At 40.8% G+C, this 25867-nt stretch overlaps 1 protein-coding gene across 1 annotated transcript in view; it reads left to right on the top strand.

The window, feature by feature from the left end:
* efcab14 (EF-hand calcium binding domain 14) overlaps positions 1-17296 on the top strand; it is a 45706-nt gene extending 28410 nt beyond the window's left edge. The window contains exons 7-9 of the mRNA XM_033028495.1: positions 2218-2329; positions 12191-12325; positions 15080-17296. Coding sequence (XP_032884386.1) covers positions 2218-2329; positions 12191-12325; positions 15080-15246 — 414 coding nt within the window. The 3' untranslated portion in view covers positions 15247-17296. The remainder of the gene's footprint in view (positions 1-2217; positions 2330-12190; positions 12326-15079) is intronic.
* The last annotated feature ends 8571 nt before the right edge of the window (positions 17297-25867 follow it).

Below are 25867 nucleotides of genomic sequence, written 5' to 3'. Positions count from 1 at the left end.
AAGCTACATTGCACTTCTTTATCAGTATCTCCAGTGCTCCAGATTCAGTCCTCCAAGGTCGTGTGTAAATGGAATAAGATGTCTCTTTTGTCCTCAAAACCTTTTGCAGTAAAAGCTATTGTTGCTGCACCTGCATGTTAACTTTCAATATTATGTGTGCAAGGACATCTAGTTCTGTCTGAATCTCTGACAATAAAAACTTTTTTTGCCAAAATGGATGACCTCGCATTTTTCCCAATTTATATTCCATTTGCCATTTCTGCATCCCTTCATATAGCTACTTCACAACTCTCATTGCCACCATCAACAAACCTTAATCAAATCTATGAGTAGCTGAGCTTCCAGCATTGATCTCAGTGCCACTGGTCACAGCTTTCCTTTCCTTGATTGCTAGAGATTGTGGACCCTGATTGGTTTCTCTGGCTCCGTGAAATGACAAAATCACAATAACATTTTGTAAATGTTTAACGTTAATTTCTTTCAATTTCCTCTGGCCATAATTAGCAAATAATTTGGGAAAACGGATACAGAAATTAATAGAGGCTAGAAACGTTTTGTAGATTGCAGGCTCAAGATTGTTAGGTAATGCTCTTTCACTGGCAGATTGATAACTAATTATTGAGTAAGCAATAAGTAAACAATTATTGAGTAATCTGTTTCAAAGGGTAAATGGTTGCTTGTGGACTAATATCAGGATAATAGTACCATTAGGTCATTTCTTGAACTTCAGGTATTCATCCTATAGATGGTTAAACCACCAATAGCATTCAGAACAGTAGCACCATGTCTGGCTTTATTGAACAGCTAGGTCTAGGCAAGCAATAGTGAGATTCCAGGATGGGATGTACGTGAGCGAGCACAGGACATTCTGAGAGGAGAGGGTAGGCGACCAGACGTTATGATCCATGCCAGTACCAATGACATAGATGGGAAGAGAGATGAGATCTTGCAAAGCGAATTTAGGGAGTTGGGTAGTAGATTTAATAAGAGGACCTCCAGTGATGTAATCTCAGGATTACTACCCCTGACATAAGCTGGTGAGGCAAGAAATGATAGATGGTGTCGTTGAATATGTGGCCTGGTGCAGGAAGGAGATATTCAGATATATGGATCATTGGGCTCTCTTCCAGGGCAGGTGGGAACTGTGCAAGAGGGATGGGATGTACCTGAATAGAAGGGGAAAACAATATCTTTGCATGGAGGTTTCCTGGTGCCACATGGGAGGGTTTAAGCTAGTGTGCCAAGGGTTGGTAACCAGAGCAGCAAGTCAGCAACTGGAGGGACTGATGGGATGGCAATGGTTATGACATGCAAATCTGAAAGAAAGGATAGGCAGGAACAGATTAATGAACGTGGTGGAAATGATGCAAGGAATATTATGGGTAAAGAATATTATGGGTAAAGACTGGATCAGTGCGCAGCTATGATGTTGTAATGATTACAGAGACTTGTTTGTGAGAGGGGCAGCACTAGCAGCACAATGTTCCAGGGTTTTGATATTTCAAATGTGTTAGGGATGGAACATCCCTGATTAGTAGTTCAATTACCTCCACCTCTTGAGGTAATTGAACTACTAATCAGGGATGTTGTGAGGGGTCATCCACTGAGGCAATATGCGTAGAGCTCAAAAATAAGAAAAGTTGCAACAATTGTGATGGGATTATACTATGCTTCCCAATTGTCAGCAGGAGATAATGGAGTAGATATGTAGACAGATTATGGATAGATGTAAATGCAACAGGGTTGTTGCACTAGGCAATTTTAGAGTTTTATGCCATTGTAAGCTTTCTGAAGGACTAACAGTAAGGTCTTGGAGGATAAAGAAAACTTTGTTTTGGCTTTTCTAGTAACGGGAATTGCCTTTTGTTTTGGCTTGTGCTCATGCCTCAGTGATTATCTTTCAAATTACATTAAATATCAAGTCCGAAATGCAAGTAACATCATCTATTGTGTCACTACCCTTTGATTAAGACATTCCTCATCATCTCCTTTCTGTAGGTTTGTCTATTTATTCTGAAATTAATTGTCTTATAATGTCCAAATGAAGGCTGATACGTCATATTTTCTATGCGGGCAAGACCCCAAAAATAAATTGCATTTAGCTTTGAAGCAAAGCTCTACTTTTTGAGCTCCTTTTGCAACTTTCTGGCAGAATACTGCCACATTTCTATTAATTCCTGATCTTAAATAATTAGTTTCAATACTTGTTTCTTTCAGCAAAATGACAACACTCAAATGCCAAACATTAAGGAAAGGTTGAAGATTATGGTGAATGCTCTCATCAACAAATCAGATAATCTAGGCAATATTACTGTAGTCAATGATCAAGGTAAGCTAATTTGAAAGTAGGAAAAAGTGTATCATGTACTTGTGTTAATTATTTGCTCTGTTCAGAAAATGCTATTTGTTATTTTTCTTCCTTAAAAATACATTGTCAGTACTTTTTTAGTTACTTGACAGATAGGGTCCTTTTTTACAAATGTAATGTGTTAATGATGGTGATCATAACTTTATCAGATAGAACACAAATGGGTTTGCTTAATCTCTCCAATCAAGACTTGATTAGGCAACTTGATTAGGGAGCTTAAGGTGATGGAAATCCTAGGAGGCGGTGATCAAAATGTGGTAGAATTCGACCTGCAGTTTGAGAGGGAGAAGCTGAAATAGGATGTATCAGTTTTACTGTTAAGTAAAGGTAATTATAGCGGCATGAGGAAGGAGCTCACTCAAGTTGTTTGGAAGGAAACCCTAGCAGGAATGACGGTGGAGCAGCAATGATAAGAATTTCTGGGAATTTTGAAGGCAGGATCTTTTCATCCCAAGAGGAAGAAACGTACCAAAGGGAGAATGTGGCTGACAAAGGAAGTCAAAGATAGCATAAAAGCAACAGAGGCATATAACATGGCAATGATTACTGGGAAGTTGGAGTATTGGGAAGCTTATAAAAACCAGCAAAAGGCAACTAATAAAGCAATAAGGGGAGAAAAGGTGAAATATGAAGGTAGGCTAGCCAATAATATGAAAGAGGTACCAAAAGTTTACCAAATGATGATAGAGAAGTAGTATTGTGGAACAAAGAAATGGCAGATGGACTAAATACTTTTTTCTTTTTTTTTGCATCAGTCTTCACAGTGGAAGATCAGAAATTCAAGAGAGTCAAGGGGGGCAGAAGTTAGTGCAATTGCTATTACTGAAGAGCTTGGGAAATTGAAAGGTCTGAAAGTGGATAAGTCACCTGGAACCAGATGGACTGCACACCAGGTTTCTGAAAGTGGTAGCTGTAAAGATTGTGAAGGCAGTAGTGATCTTTCAAAAATCGCTGTTGTCAGGAATGGTTCCATGGGACTGGAAAATCACAAATGTAACTGCACTGTTTAAGAAGGGAGTGAGGCAAAAGAAACAAAATTGTAGACCAGTTAGTCTGAATTCTGTGGTTGGTAAAATGAAGGATATGGTTTCTGGGTACTATGATGCACATGATAAGATAGGTCAAATTCAGCATGCTTTGTGAAGGGGTGACTTAACCAATCATACTACTAAGTTCCATGTGCCACAAAAACTCCTGCCACTGTTGTTATTGGAGAGGCTAGATGCTGGTTACTGCTCAATGTACTTGGATGCTTTATCATTTCAATCTAATCATCTGGTATTTTGATGATTGAAAATTACCTGTGTTAGTATCACTAATATCCTTGGATTAATGAAGCAAGATGGAACGTGTTGATTGGAATGACATTTATAATTATTTTTAAACCATTCTGAGTGTCTAGCTTTGCTCGTATTGCACAATTTACTTCTGGAATGTTTTCACAGTATAAACTTTCATTTTCATTTGAACAGAAGCCTGGAAAATACAAAGTCAAATTCTAAAAAGACATTTTGGGCAGTTGTGAAGATATTTGTAAAGGGGTGGCTGATGGAGAAAGGGGCAAAAGGGAGGAAGAGAATATGTGAAGGATTTGGATAAAGGGAAGTGGGATGGAAGAGAAGAAAGGGGAGAAGTAAACTGGGTAGGTTTGTGTGAGTGGAGTGAGGAATGGAAAATGGGTAGAAGAATGATGGAATGGAATAAGGAAGGTAAAATGATAGAATCGTGAAGGAAGGAGTGAAAACATTTCATGCTATTGGTAAATGAAACGTAAGACAAAACAATTTGAACTTGTTTTCTGGAGAATATGCTATGCATGTTAAAATATTTTAAACTTTGTGTTTCACTGTAATTTTAAACCCCAATTACAAATACAACAGATACCAGCAGATGTCAGTGGTGATATACTTCTGAAATTCAGTTGATTTTTTATTTTGCTTTGTCAATTGAATACTTTTGAGCAGCTGTTTGATTGATGAAACATTGTATATCCCAGATTTTCCTTCTTTTCAGGTTGTGGGGATCATTGACAAGGCTAACATTTATATATCTAAATATTCTTGAGAAGGAGATGGATAATTATTACTTTTAAGCTGTTGCAGTTCTTTGGGGAGTGAGTTCCAGCACCAATATAAAATGGCAAAATTCTAACTTGATGTATAACTTGAAGGAGGAAATGTACATATGTCCTCTACAGCAGTTTTTTTGGGTTTTTTTGCTACAGAAAATCAGGTCCAATAGTTATATCCTTTTGGGATCACCACATACACAAATTATTTTTATAGAAATATCAATCCTGGAAATCATTTGATCAACTTATTTTTGTTTACGTATCCATAAATACAGAAATTCAGATTTGAAAATAAGTATTCAAGTCTTCTACAGAAAGTTGTATATGGAATTACCTCCATAATTAAACATTTTATGGAAGTTTTGAACTCTCACATCTGTATGATTTTTCTGTATCTGTGGTGAATTAAATCTATTGTATGGTCAGGGTGAACTTAGCTGTATCACAGAGGAAGTGAAGTAAACTAACCAAATAAAGAAGAGGAATCAAAAGAATGAAACACCAATGCTAAGTAAAGAAATCCAAAGCCAGCTAGTAATTACTCTTAAAACAATGCCTGGGCTGTTTTAAATGTCTGGACCCTGCTATGTTCCAGGCATTATAGTAAAGCAATAATTAACTCCACTTGTGGATTCTAGCATGTCTAGGAAGACATGCCTATAAGTATAATTTACCCATAATTCAAAGTTTCTCAATTCAAGTTGTGTTAAATCAATTTTGAAGCATTAAATTCCCACTCTGGGGTTCATGTTTAATTCAGACGATTAGTTAATTGACGGTTTTTAGCACAAGCAACAACTTGAAATTTTGAGTAGCTTGCATATAAATTGAATGTTTCTAATGAGACGTGAACCATGGACCACCATGGACCACTATAGATTATAACACTGCGTTACACTACTCACTTGAAACACATTGTTCATTGGAAACGTTACTTGCAAATTAAGAGCAGTGAGAAATCTTTATATGTTAAGAAAAATAGACCATATGTGTCAGAGGTTATGGGGAGAAGGCAGGAGAATGGGGTTAGGAGGGAGAAATAGACCAGCCATGATTGAATGGCAGAGTAGTCTTGATGGGCTGAATGGCCTAATTCTGCTCCTATCACATATGATCTTATGAAATTTTAGAATAATGGGCAGTAATTGGTATTGGTTTTATCATGCGGGTACAGCAGGCAGTAAAGAAAGCGAATGGCATGCCGGTCTTTATAACAAGAGGAATCGAATATAGGAGCAAAGAGGCCCTTCTGCAGTTGTACAGAGCCCTAGTGAGACCACACCTGGAGTGTTGTGTGCAGTTTTGATCCCATAATTTGAGGAAGGACATTCTTGCTATTGAGGGAGTGCAGCGTAGGTTTACAAGGTTAATTCCCGGGATGGCGAGACTGTTATATGCTGAGAGAATGGACCAGCTGGGCTTGTGCACTCTGGAGTTTAGAAGGATGAGAGGAGATCTCATTTAAACATATAAGATGGTTAAGGGCTTGGACACGCGAGAGGCAGGAAACATGGTCCCGATGTTGGGGGAGTCCAGAACCAGGGGCCACAGTTTTAGAATAAGGAGTAAGCCATTTAGAACGGAGACGAGGAAACATTTTTTTCTCACAGAGAGTGGCGAGTCTGTGGAATTCTCTGCCTCAAAAGGCGGTGGAGGCAGGTTCTCTGGATACTTTCAAGAGAGAGCTAGATAGGGCTCTTAAAAATAGCGGGGAGAAGGCAGGAACGGGGTACTGATTGGGGATGATCAGCCATGATCACATTGAATGGCGGTGCTGGCTCGAAGGGCCGAATGGCCTACTCCTGCACCTATTGTCTTGTCTATCGTGACAGTGAAAAATTATTATGCAGGCAAAAAAACATGCAGACATGATTACAATTGGAACCACACCCGAGTACAACAGGTATTGCAAAGTGAAAGGAAACTAAGCAGAATATTGGTTTGCAGCTAAAAACAAATTGTGAGGTCTGCAAAAAGGTAGATTGGGTCAAATCCTCTCACTCTTCTAGACTTCTGGGGATCCAAGTTCAGCTTCTCAAGATAACCTGTCCATTCCAGGTTTCAATCAACAAATCTTACAATATACAAATATATGCATTCATATCCTTAAACACTGTACACTTCATGAGAAAATATGTGCAGTGTGTGTTCCTATCAAGACCATTCAAGTGCTCCCGAACCGGAGTCAAACTCAAACTCCAAACTTTCAAACTTTGGGGCATTGGGACCTTGCTCCTCTCTATGCAACTAGATCCTCTTCTTGGATGACTAACAGCATGGGGCACATCAGGGCTACATGCTCAATCTCCCTCTCCACTCCCACTATACCAATGACTGTGCAGCCAATCACAGCTATGAATTTGCCAACCACACGATTGTTGTTGGCAGAATCAAGTCAGAACACAGGTGGGTGATTGGTGATCTGATGGAATGGTGCCAGAACAACAGTATTGCTCTCAATGGCCCTCCGTTTCTTTGTTGATCGCAGACCCAGCCAATTTTTCTACGAACACTCTTCTCTCCAACTCAGTAACAACTTTTCCTTCGACTCCTTCCACTTTCTCTTGGTCAAATGTGTAGCCATGGGCCTCAGCTATGCATGCGGATGTGTCGAACAGTCCCTATTCCAGGCGTACACTGTCTCCCCTCCCCCAACTCTATCTCTACTACATTGACGACTGCTTTGGCGCTACCTCCTGCACCCATGCAGAATTTATGGATTTTATTAATTTCACCACTAACATCCACCCTGCCCTCAAATTCACCTTTATCTTGGAGACCTCCCTCCCCTTTCTTGATCTCACTGTCTCCATCACAGGAGATAGAATATTGGCTAATGACAGTTGTAAACCTACTGACTCCCACAGTTATCTGCTTCCCACCCTGCCTCTTGAAAAGACTCTACCCCCTACTCCAAATTTCTCCACCGCACCTGCTTGGAAGATGAGGTGTTCCACACTTGAACATCCGAGATTACCTAATTTTTTAGGAAACTGGGATTCCCCCATTCTATCATAGATGCGGCCCTCACACGTGTCTCCTCAGTATTCCAAAGTTCCACTCTTGCTCAACCTCCCTTCCCCACCCACCCCCCCAAGTCAGAACAGGAGCAGAGTCACCCTAGTTCTCACCCTTCACCCCATCAGCCGTCGCATGCAACACATCATCCTCCAACAGTTTCATCACCTCCAACAGGATCCCACTACCAGTGGGACACCACATTTTCCCATCTCGAACACTTTCTGCCTTCCACAGATACCGTTCCCTCCACAATTCCTTGATTCACTCTTCCCTTTCCACCCAAACCACCCTCGTCCCAGATGAAACATTTGTCCTTAAACCTCCTCCCTTGACTATTTCCAGGGACCCCGACAGCCCCTTCTGGTGTGACGGAGGTTTACTTGCACCTCCTGCAACCTCATCTACTGTATCTGCTGTTCCAGGTACGGACTCCTATACTTCAGCGAGACCAAGCAGACTTGGCAATCGTTTCGCAGAACACTTATGCTCAGTCTGCCTTGGCCTACGCGATCTCCTGGTTGCCAAACTTTTTAACTCCCATTTTCATTCCCTTATTGATCTTTCTGTCCTGTCCTCCTCCATTGTTAGAGTGAGGCCACATACAAATTGGAGGAACAGCACCTCATGTTTCACTTGGGCAGCATACAACCCAGTGGTATGAACGTTGATTTTTGCTAATTTCAAGTAACTCCTGCTTTTCTTCTCCCTCCCTTAGATTAGATTAGATCCTTTATTTGTCATTCAGACCTTTCGGTGTGAACGAAATGTCGTTGCCTGCAGCCAAACATATAATAATAAACAACAAAACACACAATAAACACAAATTAACATCCACCACAGTGAGTTCACCAGGCACCTCTTCACTGTGATGGAGGCAAAAGTCTTAAAGTTACTGTCTCTTCCCTCCTCATTCTCCCCTACTTCCCACCCATGTTGTCCTAATAGTTCTTCTGTTTGTATCCTTGTTAACATATCTTTCCCAACCAACAATAGGCCATTATGAACATCACCCTTCCTGAGGTTATCTATTGCCAGCTCTGATTTGTTCTGGCCCTCTCTATCTTCCAGTCTGAAGAAGGGTTCTGACCTGAAACGTTTAACATATATATAACATATAACAATTACAGCACGGAAACAGGCCATCTCGACCCTTCTAGTCCGTGCCGAACACGTATTCTCCCCTAGTCCCATATACCTGCGCTCAGACCATAACCCTCCATTCCTTTCCCGTCCATATAACTATCCAATTTATTTTTAAATGATAAAAACGAACCTGCCTCCACCACCTTCACTGGAAGCTCATTCCACACAGCCACCACTCTCTGAGTAAAGAAGTTCCCCCTCATGTTACCCCTAAACTTCTGTCCCTTAATTCTCAAGTCATATCCCCTTGTTTGAATCTTCCCTACTCTCAGTGGGAAAAGCTTATCCACGTCAACTCTGTCTATCCCTCTCATCATTTTAAAGACCTCTATCAAGTCCCCCCTTAACCTTCTGCGCTCCAAAGAATAAAGCCCTAACTGTTCAACCTTTCTCTGTAACTTAGTTGCTGAAACCCAGGCAACATTCTAGTAAATCTCCTCTGTACTCTCTCTATTTTGTTGACATCCTTCCTATAATTAGGCGACCAAAATTGTACCCCATACTCCAGAATTGGCCTCACCAATGCCTTGTACAATTTTAACATTACATCCCAACTTCTATACTCAATGCTCTGATTTATAAAGGCCAGCACACCAAAAGCTTTCTTTACCACCCTATCTACATGAGATTCCACTTTCAGGGAACTGTGCACAGTTATTCCCAGATCCCTCTGTTCACCTGCATTCTTCAATTCCCTACCATTTACCATGTACGTCCTATTTTGATTTGTCCTGCCAAGATGTAGCACCTCACACTTATCAGCATTAAACTCCATCTGCCATGTTTCAGTCCACTCTTCCAACTGGCATAAATCTCTCTGTAGACTTTGAAAATCTACTTCATTATCCACAACCCCACCTATCTTAGTATCATCTGCATACTTACTAATCCAATTTACCACACCATCATCCAGATAATTGATGTACATGACAAACAACAGTGGACCCAACACAGATCCCTGTGGCACCCCACTAGTCACTGGCCTCCAACCTGACAAACAACCATCCACCATTACTCTCTGGCATCTCCCATTCAGCCACTGTTGAATCCATCTTGCTACTCCACCATTAATACCCAACCATTGAACCTTCTTAACCAACCTTCCATGAGGAACCTTGTCAAAGGCCTTACTGAAGTCCATATATACAACATCCACTGCTTTACCCTCATCAATTTCCCGAGTAACCTCTTCAAAAAATTCAAGAAGATTAGTCAAACATGACCTTCCAGGCACAAATCCATGTTGACTGTTCCTAATCAGACCCTGTTTATCCAGATGCTTATATATATTATCTCTAAGTATCCTTTCCATTAATTTGCCCACCACTGACGTCAAACTAACAGGTCTATAATTGCTAGGTTTACTTTTAGACCCCTTTTTAAACAATGGAACAACGTGCGCAGTACGCCAATCCTCCGGCACTATTCCTGTTTCTAATGACATTTGAAATATTTCTGTCATAGCCCCTGCTATTTCTACACTAACTTCCCTCAATGTCCTAGGGAATATCCTGTCCGGACCTGGAGACTTATCCACTTTTATATTTCTCAAAAGTGTCAGTACTTCCTCTTCTTTGAATCTCATAGTTTCCATAGCTACTCTACTTGTTTCCCTTACCTCACATAATTCAATATCCTTCTCCTTGGTGAATACCAAAGAAAAGAAATTGTTCAATATCTCCCCCATCTCTTTTGGCTCTGCAGATAGCTGTCCACTCTGACTCTCTAATGGACCAATTATATCCCTCGTTATCCTTTTGCTATTAATATAGCTGTAGAAACCCTTTGGGTTTACTTTCACCTTACTTGCCAAAGCAACCTCATATCTTCTTTTAGCTTTTCTAATGTCTTTCTTAAGATTCTTTTTACATTCTTTATACTCCTCAAGCACCTCATTTACTCCATGCTGCCTATCATTATTGTAGATCTCCCTCTTTTTCTGAACCAAGTGTCCAATTTCCCTTGAAAACCATGGCTCTTTCCGATTTTTACTATTTCCTTTCAACCGAACAGGGACATAAAGATTCTGTACTCTTAAAATTTCACCTTTAAATGTACTCAATTTCTCTTCCACATCTTTCCCATAAAACAAAATGTCCCAATTTACTCCTTTTAAATCCTTTCGCATCTCCTCAAAGTTAGCCTTTCTCCAAACAAAAATCTCAACCCTAGGTCCAGTTCTGACCCTCTCCATAATTATATTGAAACTAATGGTATTGTGATCACTGGTCCCGAACTGTTCCCCAACGCATACCTCTGCCACCTGACCCGTCTCATTTCCTAACAGGAGGTCCCCTTCTCTAGTAGGTACTTCTATGTATTGCTGCAAAAAACTATCCTGCACACATTTTACAAACTCCAACCCATCCATCCCATTTACAGAATGTGTTTCCCAGTCTATGTGTGGAAAATTGAAATCTCCCACAATCACTACCTTGTGCTTACTACTAATATCTGCAATCTCCTTACATATTTGCTCTTCCAATTCTCGCTCCCCATTTGGCGGTCTATAATACACCCCTATAAGTGCTGCTACCCCTTTCCCATTTCTCAGTTCCACCCAAATAGCCTCCCTAGACGAGCCCTCTAATCTATCCTGCCAAAGCACTGCTGTAATATCTTCCCTGATAAGCAATGCAACACCTCCACCTCTTGCCCCTCCAATTCTATCACACCTGAAGCAACGAAATCCTGAAATATTTAGTTTCCAATCACAGCCCTCCTGCAACCATGTTTCACTGATCGCCACAACATCATACTTCCAGGTGTCAATCCAGGCTCTAAGTTCATGCACCTTTCTTACAATGCTCCTAGCATTATAATATACACATTTAAGAAATCCACCCACTCTTATTCTCTGTTTCTATCCCTTTTCTGCAGAGATGCTGCAGAGATACTGCCTGACCCACTGAGGTACTCCAGCGGTTTGTTTCTACCATCTATTTCATTGGAGGCTTTTCATCGGGCTGTCTTTAATCAGACTTTATTGGACTTCATCTTGCACTAAACATCATTCCCTTTATCCTGTATCTGTACATTGTGGATTGCTTGATTGTAATCATGTATAGTCTTTCTCCTGAATGTGAATATGTGACTTTTGGGGTGGGGAAGGCGGAAGAAAGCTGGAAAAGAGGGGTGGGACAAAGCCTGCCAAAGATGAAACGGCAAGCGTTGTGAGATAAGGACCTTCAGTGGTGTGAACTGAAATGTGGTCCACTGGAATCTGCTGAGACTATCATTGCCATTTAAAGAAAGGATATATTTGCAGCCAAAATGCCAAATAATATACCAAATTGTGGGTAAAATAACTAGTGGATCAAAAAGAACTCTAGATCATTTTCTACATTGTGAAACTTATGGATGCACAACTGACAAATGGGTGGTAGAAAAAGCATTGATGTACTTCAAAGATAGCATAAAATATAAAAGCAGAGTGATAAAGTTATTGGTCTGGAATATAAGCACAAGCAGAAAGCAACTGAACAGACTGGCCTGATTCTACACTCTGAAATCTCTAAAAAATTTCCAGAAAGTCTGGATATGAGCAATAAATGAATGGATAATTTGCAGCTGTTCTTCTTTCACAGGTAACACAAGCTCAACTTCTACCATGAAACCTTTAGTTTCTCCAAGGTTCCCAGTAAAACCAGTAGCTAATAAAAACAGGAAAAGGAATGTCAAATTAAAGCACCTGTCTTTACCTGGGATTACCAGTTTAAAAGGTGAGTGTTACAACTACAGTAAGACACATTGATCATTCAACATAATTCAAATGATGTACGTTAATTGTAATTTAAAACATAATTTCGGAAACGGTGCGTTAAACCTTGACATACTTTGTGTTAATATCTGGAACAATTTGCAGGTTTATCTACAGGTGTGGACTATTCCAATAAATTTAAAGCTTGTTAGAAAATATCTAAAAAGCATAATGATGTTGCTGGGACTGGAGGGGCTGAGTATAAGGAGAGAGCTGGTTTGGATACATGAGTATAAGGAGAGAGCTCACCGCCAGGCCCCAGGTAGTCAAGATGGAAGGGAATACATCGAAGTCCCTCACCCTGAGCACAGGATCGCCCCAGGGTTGCGTCCTCAGCCCCCTATTGTACTCCCTGTACACACATGACTGTGTGGCTAGGTTCAGCTCCAACTCATTAATTAAGTTTGCTGATGACACTGTGGTGGTGGGCCTGATCTCAGACAACGACGAGAAGGCCTACCGGGAGGAGGTGGCTGGTCTAGCACTCTGGTGCCAGGATAACAGCCTCCTCTTGAACATCAAAAAAACGAAGGAGCTGATCATGGACTTTAGGAGGGCACATCATCTGAGGACGTACACTCCATTGAGGATAAATGGGGATCCTGTGGATAGGGTGAACTGTTTTAAATATCTGGGAGTCCACATCTCCGAGGATATGACATGGGCATCACACGCCTCAGCACTCGTGAGTAAGGCAAGGCAGCGCCTTTACCACCTCAGGCAATTGAGGAAATTCAGAGTGTCTCCGAGGATCTGGTTTGGGAATTGCTCTGCCAAGGACAAGAAGGCTCTGCAGAGAGTAGTGCATTCGGCCGAAGGCACTATGGGAACTTCACTTGCCCCCCTGCAGGAACTATACATCAGGAGGTGCAACTCCAGAGCCAACAATATCATGAGAGACCCCTTCCACCCCTGCAACAGACTGTTCCAGCTGCTACGGTCAGGCAAACGCCTCCGTTGCCATGCGGTGAGAACGGAGAGGTTGAGAAGGAGTTTCTTCCCAGAGGCCATTCGGACTGTAAACGCCTATCTCACCAGGGACTAACTCTACTGAACGTTTTTCCTTCCATTATTTATTATGTAAAAGAATATGTGTGTTATGATTGTGTTTATAGTTTGTTTGGTTGTTTGTCTTTTGCACAAAAGTCCGCGAGCATTGCCACTTTCATTTCACTGCACATCTCGTATGTGTATGTGACAAATAAACTTGACTTGACTGATTTCATAAGAACAGAACAGGCCCTTTGGGTCACAATGTCTGTGCTGAACATGATGCCAAGGAAACCTCATCTCATCTGCCAGCACATGATCTATATCCCTCCATTCCCTGCATATCCACGTGCCTATCTAAAACCCTCTAAAACGCCACTGTCATATCTGCTTCCACCACCACCCTGATTAAAGGTTCCAGGCACCCATCACCCTTGCCCTGCACAACTCCTTCAACTTTGCTCCTTTCACTATAGAGCTATGCCCTTTAGTTGTTGAAATTTCATCCCTGGGGAAAGAGGTTCTGACTGTTTACCCTATCTCTGCCTCATAATTTTATATACTTCTATTTGGTCTCACTTCAGCCTTTGATGTTCCAGAGAAAACAATCCAGGACTTTCCAACCTCTCCGAATAGCCACTACTCTAATCCAGGCCGCATTCTAGTAAACTCTAATGCACCCTCTCCAAAGCATCCACTTTCTTCTTGTAATGGATGACCAGAACTGCACATAATACTCCAAATATAGCCTAACCAAAGTCCTGTAACGTCCTTGCAACCACTGCTTCATAATGGTCATTACATCATATTCCTAAGCACTGATCTAGGCTCTAGGTCAGTAACTCCCAACCATTATTTTCATCCGCGGCTGATAAATTATCAAACATTTGGATTTACGGACAATATTAAAAAATGATATGATAAATGAATTGATCATTCTGCCAAAATTATTTTACTCCAGCTAAAAAAGATTCAATAGGGAAAGAATTCTGTTCATGAACTTAGGAAAAACTTGGATGGAGTTTAAGCCACTCTCAAACTCTTGCTGAATAATATGAATAACCTTGACTTAGAAAAATTAAATGAGCTGACACTAATTAGGTGATTCCATCTTTGTTCAATTGTCGTTATTTGATTGATCCTTTCTTTCCTGCTATTACCAGCCATTAAGTTTTTTTCAACAAAAAAAATCATGTTGGAATATTAAGCCTTTGTATGTGTGCATTAACCACAATTGATTTGCATAAAGTGTTTAGCTGACTTGTTCAGATGAATAAGTTGATTAATCTTTGTAAAGATGTCAAGGAAAGGTATGAACATGCATAAGAAAACTACTTTTTCTTGGAGTTCTGACATACATTTGAGAACCCATCACTTGATCTCCAAACTAATTTGGCATGAAATACACTTGGGGGTTCTATTCTGTTGGTGTGCACACATTTTCCACTTCAAACTAATAACCAATTCAAACCTTGGCTGCTGTTCAAAAACGTGGGGGTCAGCTGAAATTGTGCGACTTGCCAACATTTATCCTGTTTCTACAATGGCCCAGTCTCCATGTAAAAGAATTAACTAATAAAATATGTATTAGTCTGTTACATAAATTGTAGCATTTGTATATTTTAGTGCTTGAGATTAAAGTGTTTTATTTTTTTCCTATTTGAAGTTCTTTTAGTACTGTCACTTCTAAAATTTAAAATGACAAATGTTTTTTCAAATCTTGCAGCTCTGCAGGACCTGTTCCTTAAATCTACTGATGGCCAACTTTCTTATCAAGATCTGTACAATTTATTTGGTGCTGAAACCCCTGATCCAGAAGAACTTCGTCAGTTTGATTCAAATAAAGATGGAAAATTCTCACAAACAGAACTCATTGATGCAATTGGTTCCTAGAGGACTAAATATATCTAATTGGACGTGAAGTTTTTAGAAGTGAAGTCATGACTTCCAATTGCTACAATTGCAAAATCTGCTTAGTACTTGGAATAAATATCCTTAAAATTACCTTTGGGTTTGCCAAAACATTGTTTTAATGAAACAATCTGCATTCAATTGAGTTTGAGGAATAATGGTTGAAGCATTCAGGATAAAATCTTTGTTTAAATATCACACTGAAAATAAAGTACAGGTAGCTGGTTAAACTATTCAAAATCAAACTACTGACCGGTTCTTAAAAAAAATTGGATAAAATAGGTTTTGTTGATTTTCAATTAAATTGGTGGAGATTCAAGTAAATTAATTCATATTTTGAACCTTCCAATGTTGCTGAAGGGAGAACAAATGTTGCTAATTTCAGCTTACATATTTATGTTTTCTCCCCTCTGCCATTGTCTTCCCCCCTCCCCCCTCCCCATATATAACTATCCAGGGGGTTCAAAATTTCCATTATTTTCAATGGAAACACAATTACTTTGGACAGCCTTGAGGACTAAAGTATTTTGTGATTGATTATATTGAGACTTGCAATTTCTGTTCTACAGGCATTGCCAGCTTTGAAAATGTTCAAAGATCAACAAGTGTCCTGCATGTATAACACAGTAAATACAACCACTTTTGTGCAAGCAATTAAGACTGCTTTCATTTTGGTTCCATGCATCACTGCTTGGGCCCCACAATGTGTGGAGTGCAAGTGGTTGGTGATAACATTAAACGTGCTGGTTTTACTAACACTGGCTATTAGGAAGGTGCACTGTGTTTTAAAAGGCATGACTTTGAATCTGGCAAGTTTACTTGAAGTTACTGGTGTCAGTCAGACCACTGAAGCACACTGACACAGTTCAAAACCAGTATATAGGTCTTGGAAACAAATGCTGCATTTTTTGTCTTTATGTTTCTATTCATTGAAATGTTCTTATCTTGTAAACCATTCCATAGTTTATTTAAGAACTGGGGTGTCTTTAACATAAGTGTCGCATTAAGGTCTCTTGGTTGCTGAAGCTCAGTTAGAAAATGAATTTGTTTTTACAGTTTGAGTCTGAAAACAGCTTACTTCAGAGCAAACACACACACTTGGTGATTTACAGGACTATAGAACTTGTATGAAGTTTTCTTTAACTTGAATAATTTGACAATGTTTCTTTTGAATGATATAAAATAATTGTATAATATAAATGTAGATACATTATATTTCTAATGTTGAAATAAATATGCATAAAAATCAGCAGCTGATATCTCTCGCACATGCTTAGCAATAAAGTAATATTTGGGCCAGGATTGAGATTTCATTTGGTATTGACTTTAGCTCCCAAGACAATATAACATTCTGAATGAAATGCTCACTTTCAATGCATTTCACAAGTGCATTTAAGGCAACTTAAGAGTTTTAACTGTCAATACTAAAAGGCTGGATTTCATGGTTCCTGGATGCCATCTTTATATCAAATCATAGTATTTTGTGGACAAATTTTTAATTAAAATTTTAACTTTATTGCAACTAATAGATCTTGTCCAATAATGGCCTCTTTAATTATAGTAGCAATAAGAGATCAACTTTTCCAGTACGTGAGGGTATTATTCAGTTTTGCAGAGATTTGTCAAAGAGTTGATCTAATTTTGTAAAATGGGTACAGGGAGAAAATGTAATTCAAGTTGTTTGCACTTTTGGTTGTTGGCTAATTTATTTACATATTATAACCCCATGCTGGTGATGTCTAAAGCTGAACACTGGACAAGTGCTCTAAATAAGACTGCTTTGGAACTGGAACATTTTATACGGTCATGTACATGGTGATTCATAAATGTCTTGTGAAACTTAATGTTTAATTACTCCTTTTGTTGTATACAAATTACAAAATATATTTTTGAGATGTTATTCGTACAATAAAAGGGTTAGTTGTATTAAAGTAACAACCATTGTTTTGAAGACTTGTGTTTTGCATGTTTTATATCATGTAATGATCAAAATATTTATAAATTGTCAAACAATAAAATTACCATATTCCAACTTTGGTTCAACCTGTGTGTAATAAACTCCCCATTGGAATTGCTGGAATATTAATCTATTTTTGACGGATCCATGTTAATGGACAATTGGCCCTAGAATTACACAAGAACTAATGTTATTACCTTATTAAAAATGAGATACTGTAGCGCAGTCTATGATGTCTGCACATACATCTGTACATCAATAATAGAAGATTATGCAAGCCTTGTTTGCATATTTACTATTTGTGAGAACGTGTTCATTTTATGAGTTTGGATAAGGTTTATCTGTTATTTAATGTCAACTTGTTTTCATAATGCGTTATTTCAGTTGCTAATTCAGTGATAAACCTACTGCAGGCAGGATAAACAAGTATATATGAAGCTATGTCTCAAAATTCCTTTAATCCCATGCTGATAGTTTGCAAAATGTTAAGATTGTTTTTCTGAGCATTGCAGACAAGTTAATGTATGATTTTATATACATTCTTGTGAGTTTGCATGTTTTGAAATTCCCAAGGATAAAGGCGGATAACTGCTAATGAAAGCCCATTTCAGTGTTGCACATCCCCTAAAATTTGAAGCGGTAATTAACAAAGTCAAGTTTCTAGTTCCCCCTAAGCTGTAGTTTACAGTATATAATGCATTCAGAAAGTATTCAAACCCCTTCACTTTTTCCACATTTTGTTATGTAACGGTCTTAGTTAAAAAATGGATTACATTCATTTTTTTAATCATCAATCTAAACACAATAACCCAGAATGAAAAAGTGAAAACAGTTGTTTAGACATTTTTGCAAAGTAATTAAGAAGAAATAACTGACATATCACATTTACATAAGTATTCAGACCCTTTGCTATAACACTCAAAATTGAGCTTGGGTTCATCCTGTTTCCATTGATTATCTGATGTTTCTACAACTTGATTGGAGTCCACCAGTGGTAAATTAAATTGATTGGACATGATTTGGAAAGGCACACACCTGTCTATATAAGGTCCTACAGTTAACAGTGCATATCAGAGCAAAAACCAAGCAATGAAAACAAAGGAATTGTCCGTAGATCTCCGAGACAGGATTGTGTGGACACAGATCTGGGGAAGGGTGTAAAACTATTTCTGCAGCATTGCAGGTCCCGAAGAGCACAGTGGCCTCTGTCATTCTTAAATTGAAGAACTTTGGAACCACCAGGACTCTTCATAGAGCTGGCCGCCCGGCCAAACTGAGCAATCGGGGGAGAAGGGCCTTGGTCAGGGAGGTGACCAAGAACCTGATGGTCACTCTGACAGAGCTCCAGAGTTCCTCTGTGGAGATGGGAGAACCTTTCAGAAGGACAACTATATCTGCAGCACTCCACCAATCAGGCCTTTATGGTAGAGTGGCCAGACGGAAGCCACTCCTCAGTAAAAGGCATGTGACAGCCTGCTTGGAGTTTGCTAAAAGGCATGAGAAACAAGATTCTCCGGTCTCATGAAACCAAGATTGAACTCTTTGGCCTGAATGCCAAGTGTCACGCCTGGAGGAAACCAGGCACTGCTCATCACCTGGCCAATACCATACCTACGGTGAAGCATGGCGGTGGCAGCATCATGCTGTTGGGATGTTTTTCAGCGGCAGGAACTGGGAGACTAGTCAGGATTGGGGGAAAGATGAATGGAGCAATGTACAGAGAGAGATCCTTGATGAAAACCTGCTCCAGAGCGTTATGGACCTCAGACTGAGGCGGAGGTTCACCTTCCAACAGGACAACGACCCTAAGTACCCAACCAAGAAAACGCAGGTGGCTTTGTGACAAGTCTGTGAAGGTCCTTGAGTGGCCCGAACTTGAACCTGATCGAACATCTCTGGAGGGAGCTGAAAATAGCTGTGCATCGACGCTCCCCATCCAGCCTGACAGCTTGAGAGGATCTGCAGAGAAGAATGGAAGAAATTACCCAAATATAGGTGAGCCAAACCTGTAGCGTCATACCCAAGAAGACTTAAGGCTGTAATCGCTGCCAAAGGTGCCTCAACAAAGTACTGAGTAAAGGGTCTGAATACGTATGTAAATGTGATATTTTAATTATTTATTTTTAATTACTTTGCAAAAATTTCTAAACATCTGTTTTTACTTTTTTATTATGGGGGTATTGTGTGTAGAGTGTGTAAAATTTAATCCATTTTAGTATAACATGGCCATCCGAAGGGGGGGTGCAATGGGTGCGGTCGCACCCGCTTTTTTTCCAGAGTAAAAAAAAAATTGAGGTGCAATATTTTTTTTATTTGGTACCCCCAACAAGTAAATACTAGTTATTCGGGATGTGTAAGCGAGGGGAGGTAAGTGTCGAGAAAATATCTCTTAACACAAATGAACTATCTCAGAACGTCTGTTGTGGACGGGGAATGTAAACTATCGGTGGAGATGGAATTAATCAAGGTGCGCGGTGTACCCGTTGATCTAGTGTAAAACCGGATTGGGAGGGGGAGTGGAATATTTTATAGATTTGGCTATTGTTCTTGAGGGAAGGGGGGTTGTTATTGTGCAGTGTGTATTTTGCATTTTACTGAATAAGTTGTTGGTTATATCAGCCCATGAAATGGGCGGTGATGATTACGGAATTGGTTTTGTACAGCTTGCAAGACGCTAAAGGAACCCTAATGGATTTGCGGTCTGTTGGGCTGTTTGTTCCCCGATTCACTGCCACTCACCTCCCCACTTAGCTGTTTATTTTCAAGCGTAAATGGTGCTGTCTGAAGAAGGGTCTCCACTCGAAATGTCACCTATTCCTTCCCTCCAGAGATGCTGTCTGACCCACCGAGTTACTCCAGCACTTTGTGTCTATTCTGCAGAATACCGTTCTCTCCAAATGCCGATACAATTCTGACCTCAAAAGTTATTCCAGAGCTTCTGTGACCCGAGGACGAGTTCAAATTATATTAAACTCAGTGTGTAGAAAGGAACTGCAGATGCTAGTTTACATACCGAAGATAGATGCAGAGTAACTAGGCGGGTCAGGCAGCATCTCTGGAGAAAAAGGATGGGTGATGTTTCGGGTCAAGTCTGAAGAAGGGTCCCAACCAGAACGACACTTATCCTTTATATCCAGCGATGCTACCTGACCTGCCGAGTTACTCCAACACTTTGTGTCCATCTTTTACATCAAACTAAAGCTGTCTTGCACAACTTACCCCCCCCCCCCCCCCGCCATGCAATTATATTGAAATATAACTTTGCTGTGCTTCCCTGAACGACTCGGGCTGTAGTGTTCTCTTGGGTGTAGACTCTCTGTTACCTGCTGCGAGAGGCAAGAAAAGTATTTAATTGTATATGCACCAAAAAACGCTACAATGAAATCATTACTTGCTGCAGCATAACATGTCTGCAAGCACAGTATTTATAGATAACACAATATCTATTCATATAACCATTATCTATTCATAGATAACACCATAAACAAAAAAGACAGTAATACGTTAAAAAAACATTATTTGGAGCGGCACAGTAGCGCAGCGGTAGAGCTGCTGCCTCACAGCGCCAAAGACCCGGGTTCGATCCTGACTATGGGTGCTGTCTGTGTGGAGTTTGTACGTTGTCCCTGGGACCGCGTGGATTTTCTCCGGATGCTCCGGTTTCCTCCCACATTCCAAAGACTTGTAGATTAATTGTCTTCAGTAAGTTGTAAAATTGTCCCCAGTGTGTAGGATAGTGGTAGCGCACGGGGTGATCACTGGTCGGCGCGGACTTGGTGGGCCGAAGGGCCTGTTTCCGCTCTGTATCTCTAAAGTCTAGAAAGCCCCAAAGTCCTTAGTGTAACCAAGACGGTTCGTACTTCTTAGTTTAGTTAGTGTTTGTAGTGTTCAAGAGGTCGGTGGCTGTTGGGTAGGAGCTGAAGAAGGGTCTCGACCCGAAACATCACCCATTCCTTGCTCCAGAGGTGCTGCCTGTCCCGCTGAGTTACTCCACCATTTTGTGTCTACCTTCGAGTTTTAAAAAAAAACAGCATCGGCAGTTCTTTCCTACAGAGCATATTAAGTTTTGTTTAGAGATACAATGTGGAGTCAGGCATCTCCCTCAATTTCGGCAAAGGGTAGGCAAAACTGCACAGTACTGTACTTTAAACAGTAATCTGTATTTTCCATTACCATAATTTTCACTCGTCAACCTATTCTTAACTGAAAATTCTCGATGTACCTGTACTATTTAAAAAATCATAATTTGGCTTTCCCAAGCTCTCTGTAGCCTTTGATATTGTCGTTTATATAACATACTCCCATCATTCAGCTCAATGGGACAATTCCCTCATGCCAATCTGATTATTCCCAGAGAATCACTAAATGTTTTTTTGCACATTTTAAACTTTCATTGAGTTTGAGTTTTAAAATCAATGAGAACATTAAATATGTTTTTGAAGCCAGTGCAATTTGAGTAAATGAGTTCTGGGATATGCTCCGGTCTGGTAAGGCCAGCAAATATTTGAATGAGATTATGTTTAAAGTTGGAGATGGAGAGACCATTTGGACAGCATAAAAGATGTGAATGAAGACTTAAATGTTAGAAACGGAAGGCTGAATAGGTTCTAGAATTGAATTGAAAGATACAACATGGAAACAGGCTCTTCAGCCCACCCTGTCCACACCAATCATTAATGATCGCCATTGATCACCTATTCACACTAGTTCTATATTATTTCACTTTTGCGCACATTCTCCACATTAGGAGTGATTTGCAGAGGCCAGTTAACCTACAAACCTGCACATATTTGGGATGTGGGAGGAAATTGGAGCACCCAGATAACTCTGCACTTTCAGGGAAACGGACCTGGACGTTCAGGTTTTCCAGTTCATCAACATTCCTTAGAGCCCCACCAATTTAGCTTGATTAGTGAAAATATTTAGAATCTTCAGCGCAATTCGGGATACCTTCCTCAGAAAATCGTTCATGTATTGATTCATGCAGATTGCAAAGAGATTAACAAAGAAAATTAGTAGAAACTGATTAAGTATTGAGAAACACTAGAGAAAGGTTTATAACATGCCAAGAGGCATGGATAAAATAGTTGTAAGTTGTTACATAAAATATGAAGGGAGAATTAAGAGAGTAGTACCAAATTAACCGGCCTCAAGCAGACTGCAAATAGATTTATTTTCCCCATTGAGTAACGTTTTTTAGAATTTGCATTGCCTAGTCTGAGGTACCATAATTAGTTTTATCTTAATCTCAACATAAACCCAATACCGTACAAGATCAATTTAAAACCCCATTGAACTACTAATGGACCTAAACTACATTTTTGAGTCAAATTGTTCCATGCATCTCCAAATTTAGAAAAATAATGCTAAATAATTTTAAAATTATACTACAAATAATTTAAACCTCCAGCAACCCTCTTAAAAATAATACGAAAGTTGCTTCATTTATGATCATATTAATTGCCATTAGATCAACATAACATCGGAATAGAATCATGACACAATGATAATTTTAGTATTTAAAAATAAATCGCTTAGTGCAGAATATAGTTTTGCAGCATTGTAGCGCTTCAGTTCCAGAGAGAAAGAACAAGAGCTAGGTTAGTTGATCGAGATTATACCCTAAAGCGGCTTTTTCACGGGGCGACTTGACGCAAGAGTTAACCAGAGTTTAACATCGTGGGAACCTCGTGCGATAACAGTACGGCATTCGTGGACCACCGTGGACCACCGTAGCGCAAACGGCAGGTAATCGTGTAACTTGGTCACTCGGGAGAAAATTCAAGAAAGTTTGAATTTCTCCTAGAGTGACTTGTACACTTGTGGTTGAGCATTGCAACATTGTATGAACATAGTGGCCAGTGCGATATCCGTAATAACTCTTGCGGGTACCGTGGGAACTCCTGCGAACGGTGATTAACTGAGCAGTTTAATTGTCAGTGCTTGTTTTACCTCATTGTTAAATAAATATATTTTTTACTATCAGATTGATGTCTGCAATTCTTCATTAACACATCACTACAAGATGAATGTCTCTAATGTTATAATCCCTCTCATGCTGAAACACAAAATAGTTGAAGGGAGGTGAAATAATCACATTTTCATTCTTTTTCATTTTTGAGTGTTCAGGTACCTCACTTGCTGAGCTATTTTACTCCAGCAGTTTGTCTCTTTGTCTAAAGCAGTTTCTAAGACTGTAGGAACTCCGTGGGCCAGGCAGCAACTACGGAGGGAAATGGACAGGCGACACTTTCTTCAGGCTGCCTTATCTCTCTCCCCCCCCCCTCCCCCCTACTTCCACCCACACACACAAATGCTGGAGAAACTCAGCGGGTGCAGCAGCATCTATGGAACGAAGGAAATAGGCAACGTTTCGGCCCGCAACGTTGCCTACTTCCTTCGCTCCATAGATGCTGCTGCACCCGCTGAGTTTCTCCAGCATTATTGTGTACCTTCGATTTTCCAGCATCTGCAGTTCCTTCTTAAACACAAATGCACCGAGTTCCTCCAGCATTTCGTGTTTTGCTCAGTATTCCATCATCCGCTGTCTCCCGCGTCTCCAATAAAACAAAACTACTGTCAAAAGGGTGAAGAATAGGGGCAGAGATAGATACATTCCTGATTAGTGCGGCTGTCAGGAGGTTATGGGGAGAAGGCAAGAGAATGTGGTTGAGAGGGAGAGATAGATCAGCCGCGATTGAATGGCGGAGTGGACTTAATGGACCGAATGGCCTAATTTTGCTCCTATAACTAACAAAGATAGTAATTGTTAGGGAAATGTAGTTATTAAAGACGAGGGGGAGCAGAAATGGGCAGTCTGGGATGGCTCGCGAGATACTTGCATAGAGGCACAAAAGTTAAAGAAAGGGCAGATAAACAGAGAGAGGGGGGGGGGGGGGACTTCCCTCAGTGCCCATCTGTTACCATTAATTGGACAGTTTGGTCTGTGAAACGCAACACGCCAGCCCCGACATCCAGCCCGGTGGTCAGTCCTTTGAAGATAGACACCAGTTGCTTGGAGCAACTCAGCCGGACATGCAGCAACTCTGGAGAGAAGGAACGGGTGACGTTTCGGGTCGAGAGCCTTCTTCAGACTGAGGTCAATCCCCTGCATGGATAACAGGAGTCCCAGCCAACACGACAATCGCCCGCTGCACAGTCTCGGAGCTTCCACTGCTAAAACGGTGCCTACATTTGAGCACTTATGTGACTGAACCACCCTAACACCAACCACAGAGCATTCCTGAACTACTACCTACCTCATTCGAGACCCTCGGAATGGGTGACGTTTCGGGACGAGACTCTGAAGAAGGGTCTCGAACCGAAACGTCACACATTCCTTCTCTCCAGAGATGCTGCCCGTCCCGCTGTGTTACTCCAGCATTTCGTGTCTATCTTCCGTATGCTCTGTGATGGTCATCTCGGAGTCAAGTGGCAACTCTGGTCTGTAGACACGGGGAACTGCAGACGCAGGAATCACGAGCAAAACACAGAGCGTTGGACGAGCCTGACCCTTTGAGTTCCTCCATCACTTTGTGTTGAAGTCAGGTCTGGACATTGCTTGGCTCAGTCTCAGGCGCCGGCTAACTAGGAAGGTCGAGTCAAAGTCCAGCACTAACACTCAAGAAATAACGTTTGCGGCCTGATGTTCCCAATATTTAATTGAAATCATTAATAAAGTAAATAAATAGATACCGGTCTAATCAGTATCTACGGGATTGGACAGGCTAGATGCAGGAAGAATGTTCCCGATGTTGGGGGAGTCCAGAACCAGGGTCCCAGTTTTACAGTCTACCGTGGGAACTCTTTAACTCAGTAAAGTAAAGTAAAGTAGCCTTTATTGTCATATCAGCGCACAGGCAGCAGTTGATTGTTGCTCTATTCCGTGTCCCCGGGGGTCGGGACGGGCCTGGAGTTGGGCGGGACCGGTGGGGGAGTCGCGGGAGAGGAGGGGGAGACAGATGGGGGGGTCTTCATTTACTGGCGGTGGGTGTCTGTCACTGAAACAGGCAGGTGAGATTTCACATCCACCTTGTGTGTGCCTCTCTCTCTCTCTCCCTCCCTCCCTCTTTCACAGGCTGATAGACTCTGCCTCTGTGAGTGTACGTCTCTTTCTCCCCCTCTCCCACACACAGTAAGACCGAGGTACTGTGCTCAGTCCATCTGTGTCTCCCACATACACAGTAAAACATGTCTCCAATTGAGCCAATTCAACCAAGGGAGGATATTTATAGTGTGTGAAAAAAAAGTGACATCATTTGTGCCACGTGATGATTTAACAACACTTCACAATGTTCATTCAAGATTTAACGGGAAAGCTCGGGAGACGGACAAGTCACTCGCACAAATAACAGAAATGCCGAGTATCGTGGGAACTCTTTATCTACCCCCCCCCGTTATATCGTGTGATATCGTGCTAGACCACGACCACTTCACTCTGGTTACATCTTGCGTCAAGTCGCCCCGTGAAAAAGCCGCATAACTTGTGGAAAGACCATTCAGTCATCTGATAACAGGGCAGACGACGCCCAGACGAGTTGAGCGTGGTGATCTGTGCTTTCAAGCTTTGTATCTTCTGCCCGATGGGAAAGGGAAGAAGAGGGAATTACTAGGATGAAAAGGTATTTGATTTTGTTGGCTACCGAT

Source organism: Amblyraja radiata, chromosome 10, assembly GCF_010909765.2.
Source record: "Amblyraja radiata isolate CabotCenter1 chromosome 10, sAmbRad1.1.pri, whole genome shotgun sequence".
Lineage (NCBI taxonomy): Eukaryota > Metazoa > Chordata > Chondrichthyes > Rajiformes > Rajidae > Amblyraja > Amblyraja radiata.
Note: the sequence above shows the minus strand (reverse complement) of the source record. Positions and strands in the feature narration are given on the sequence as shown.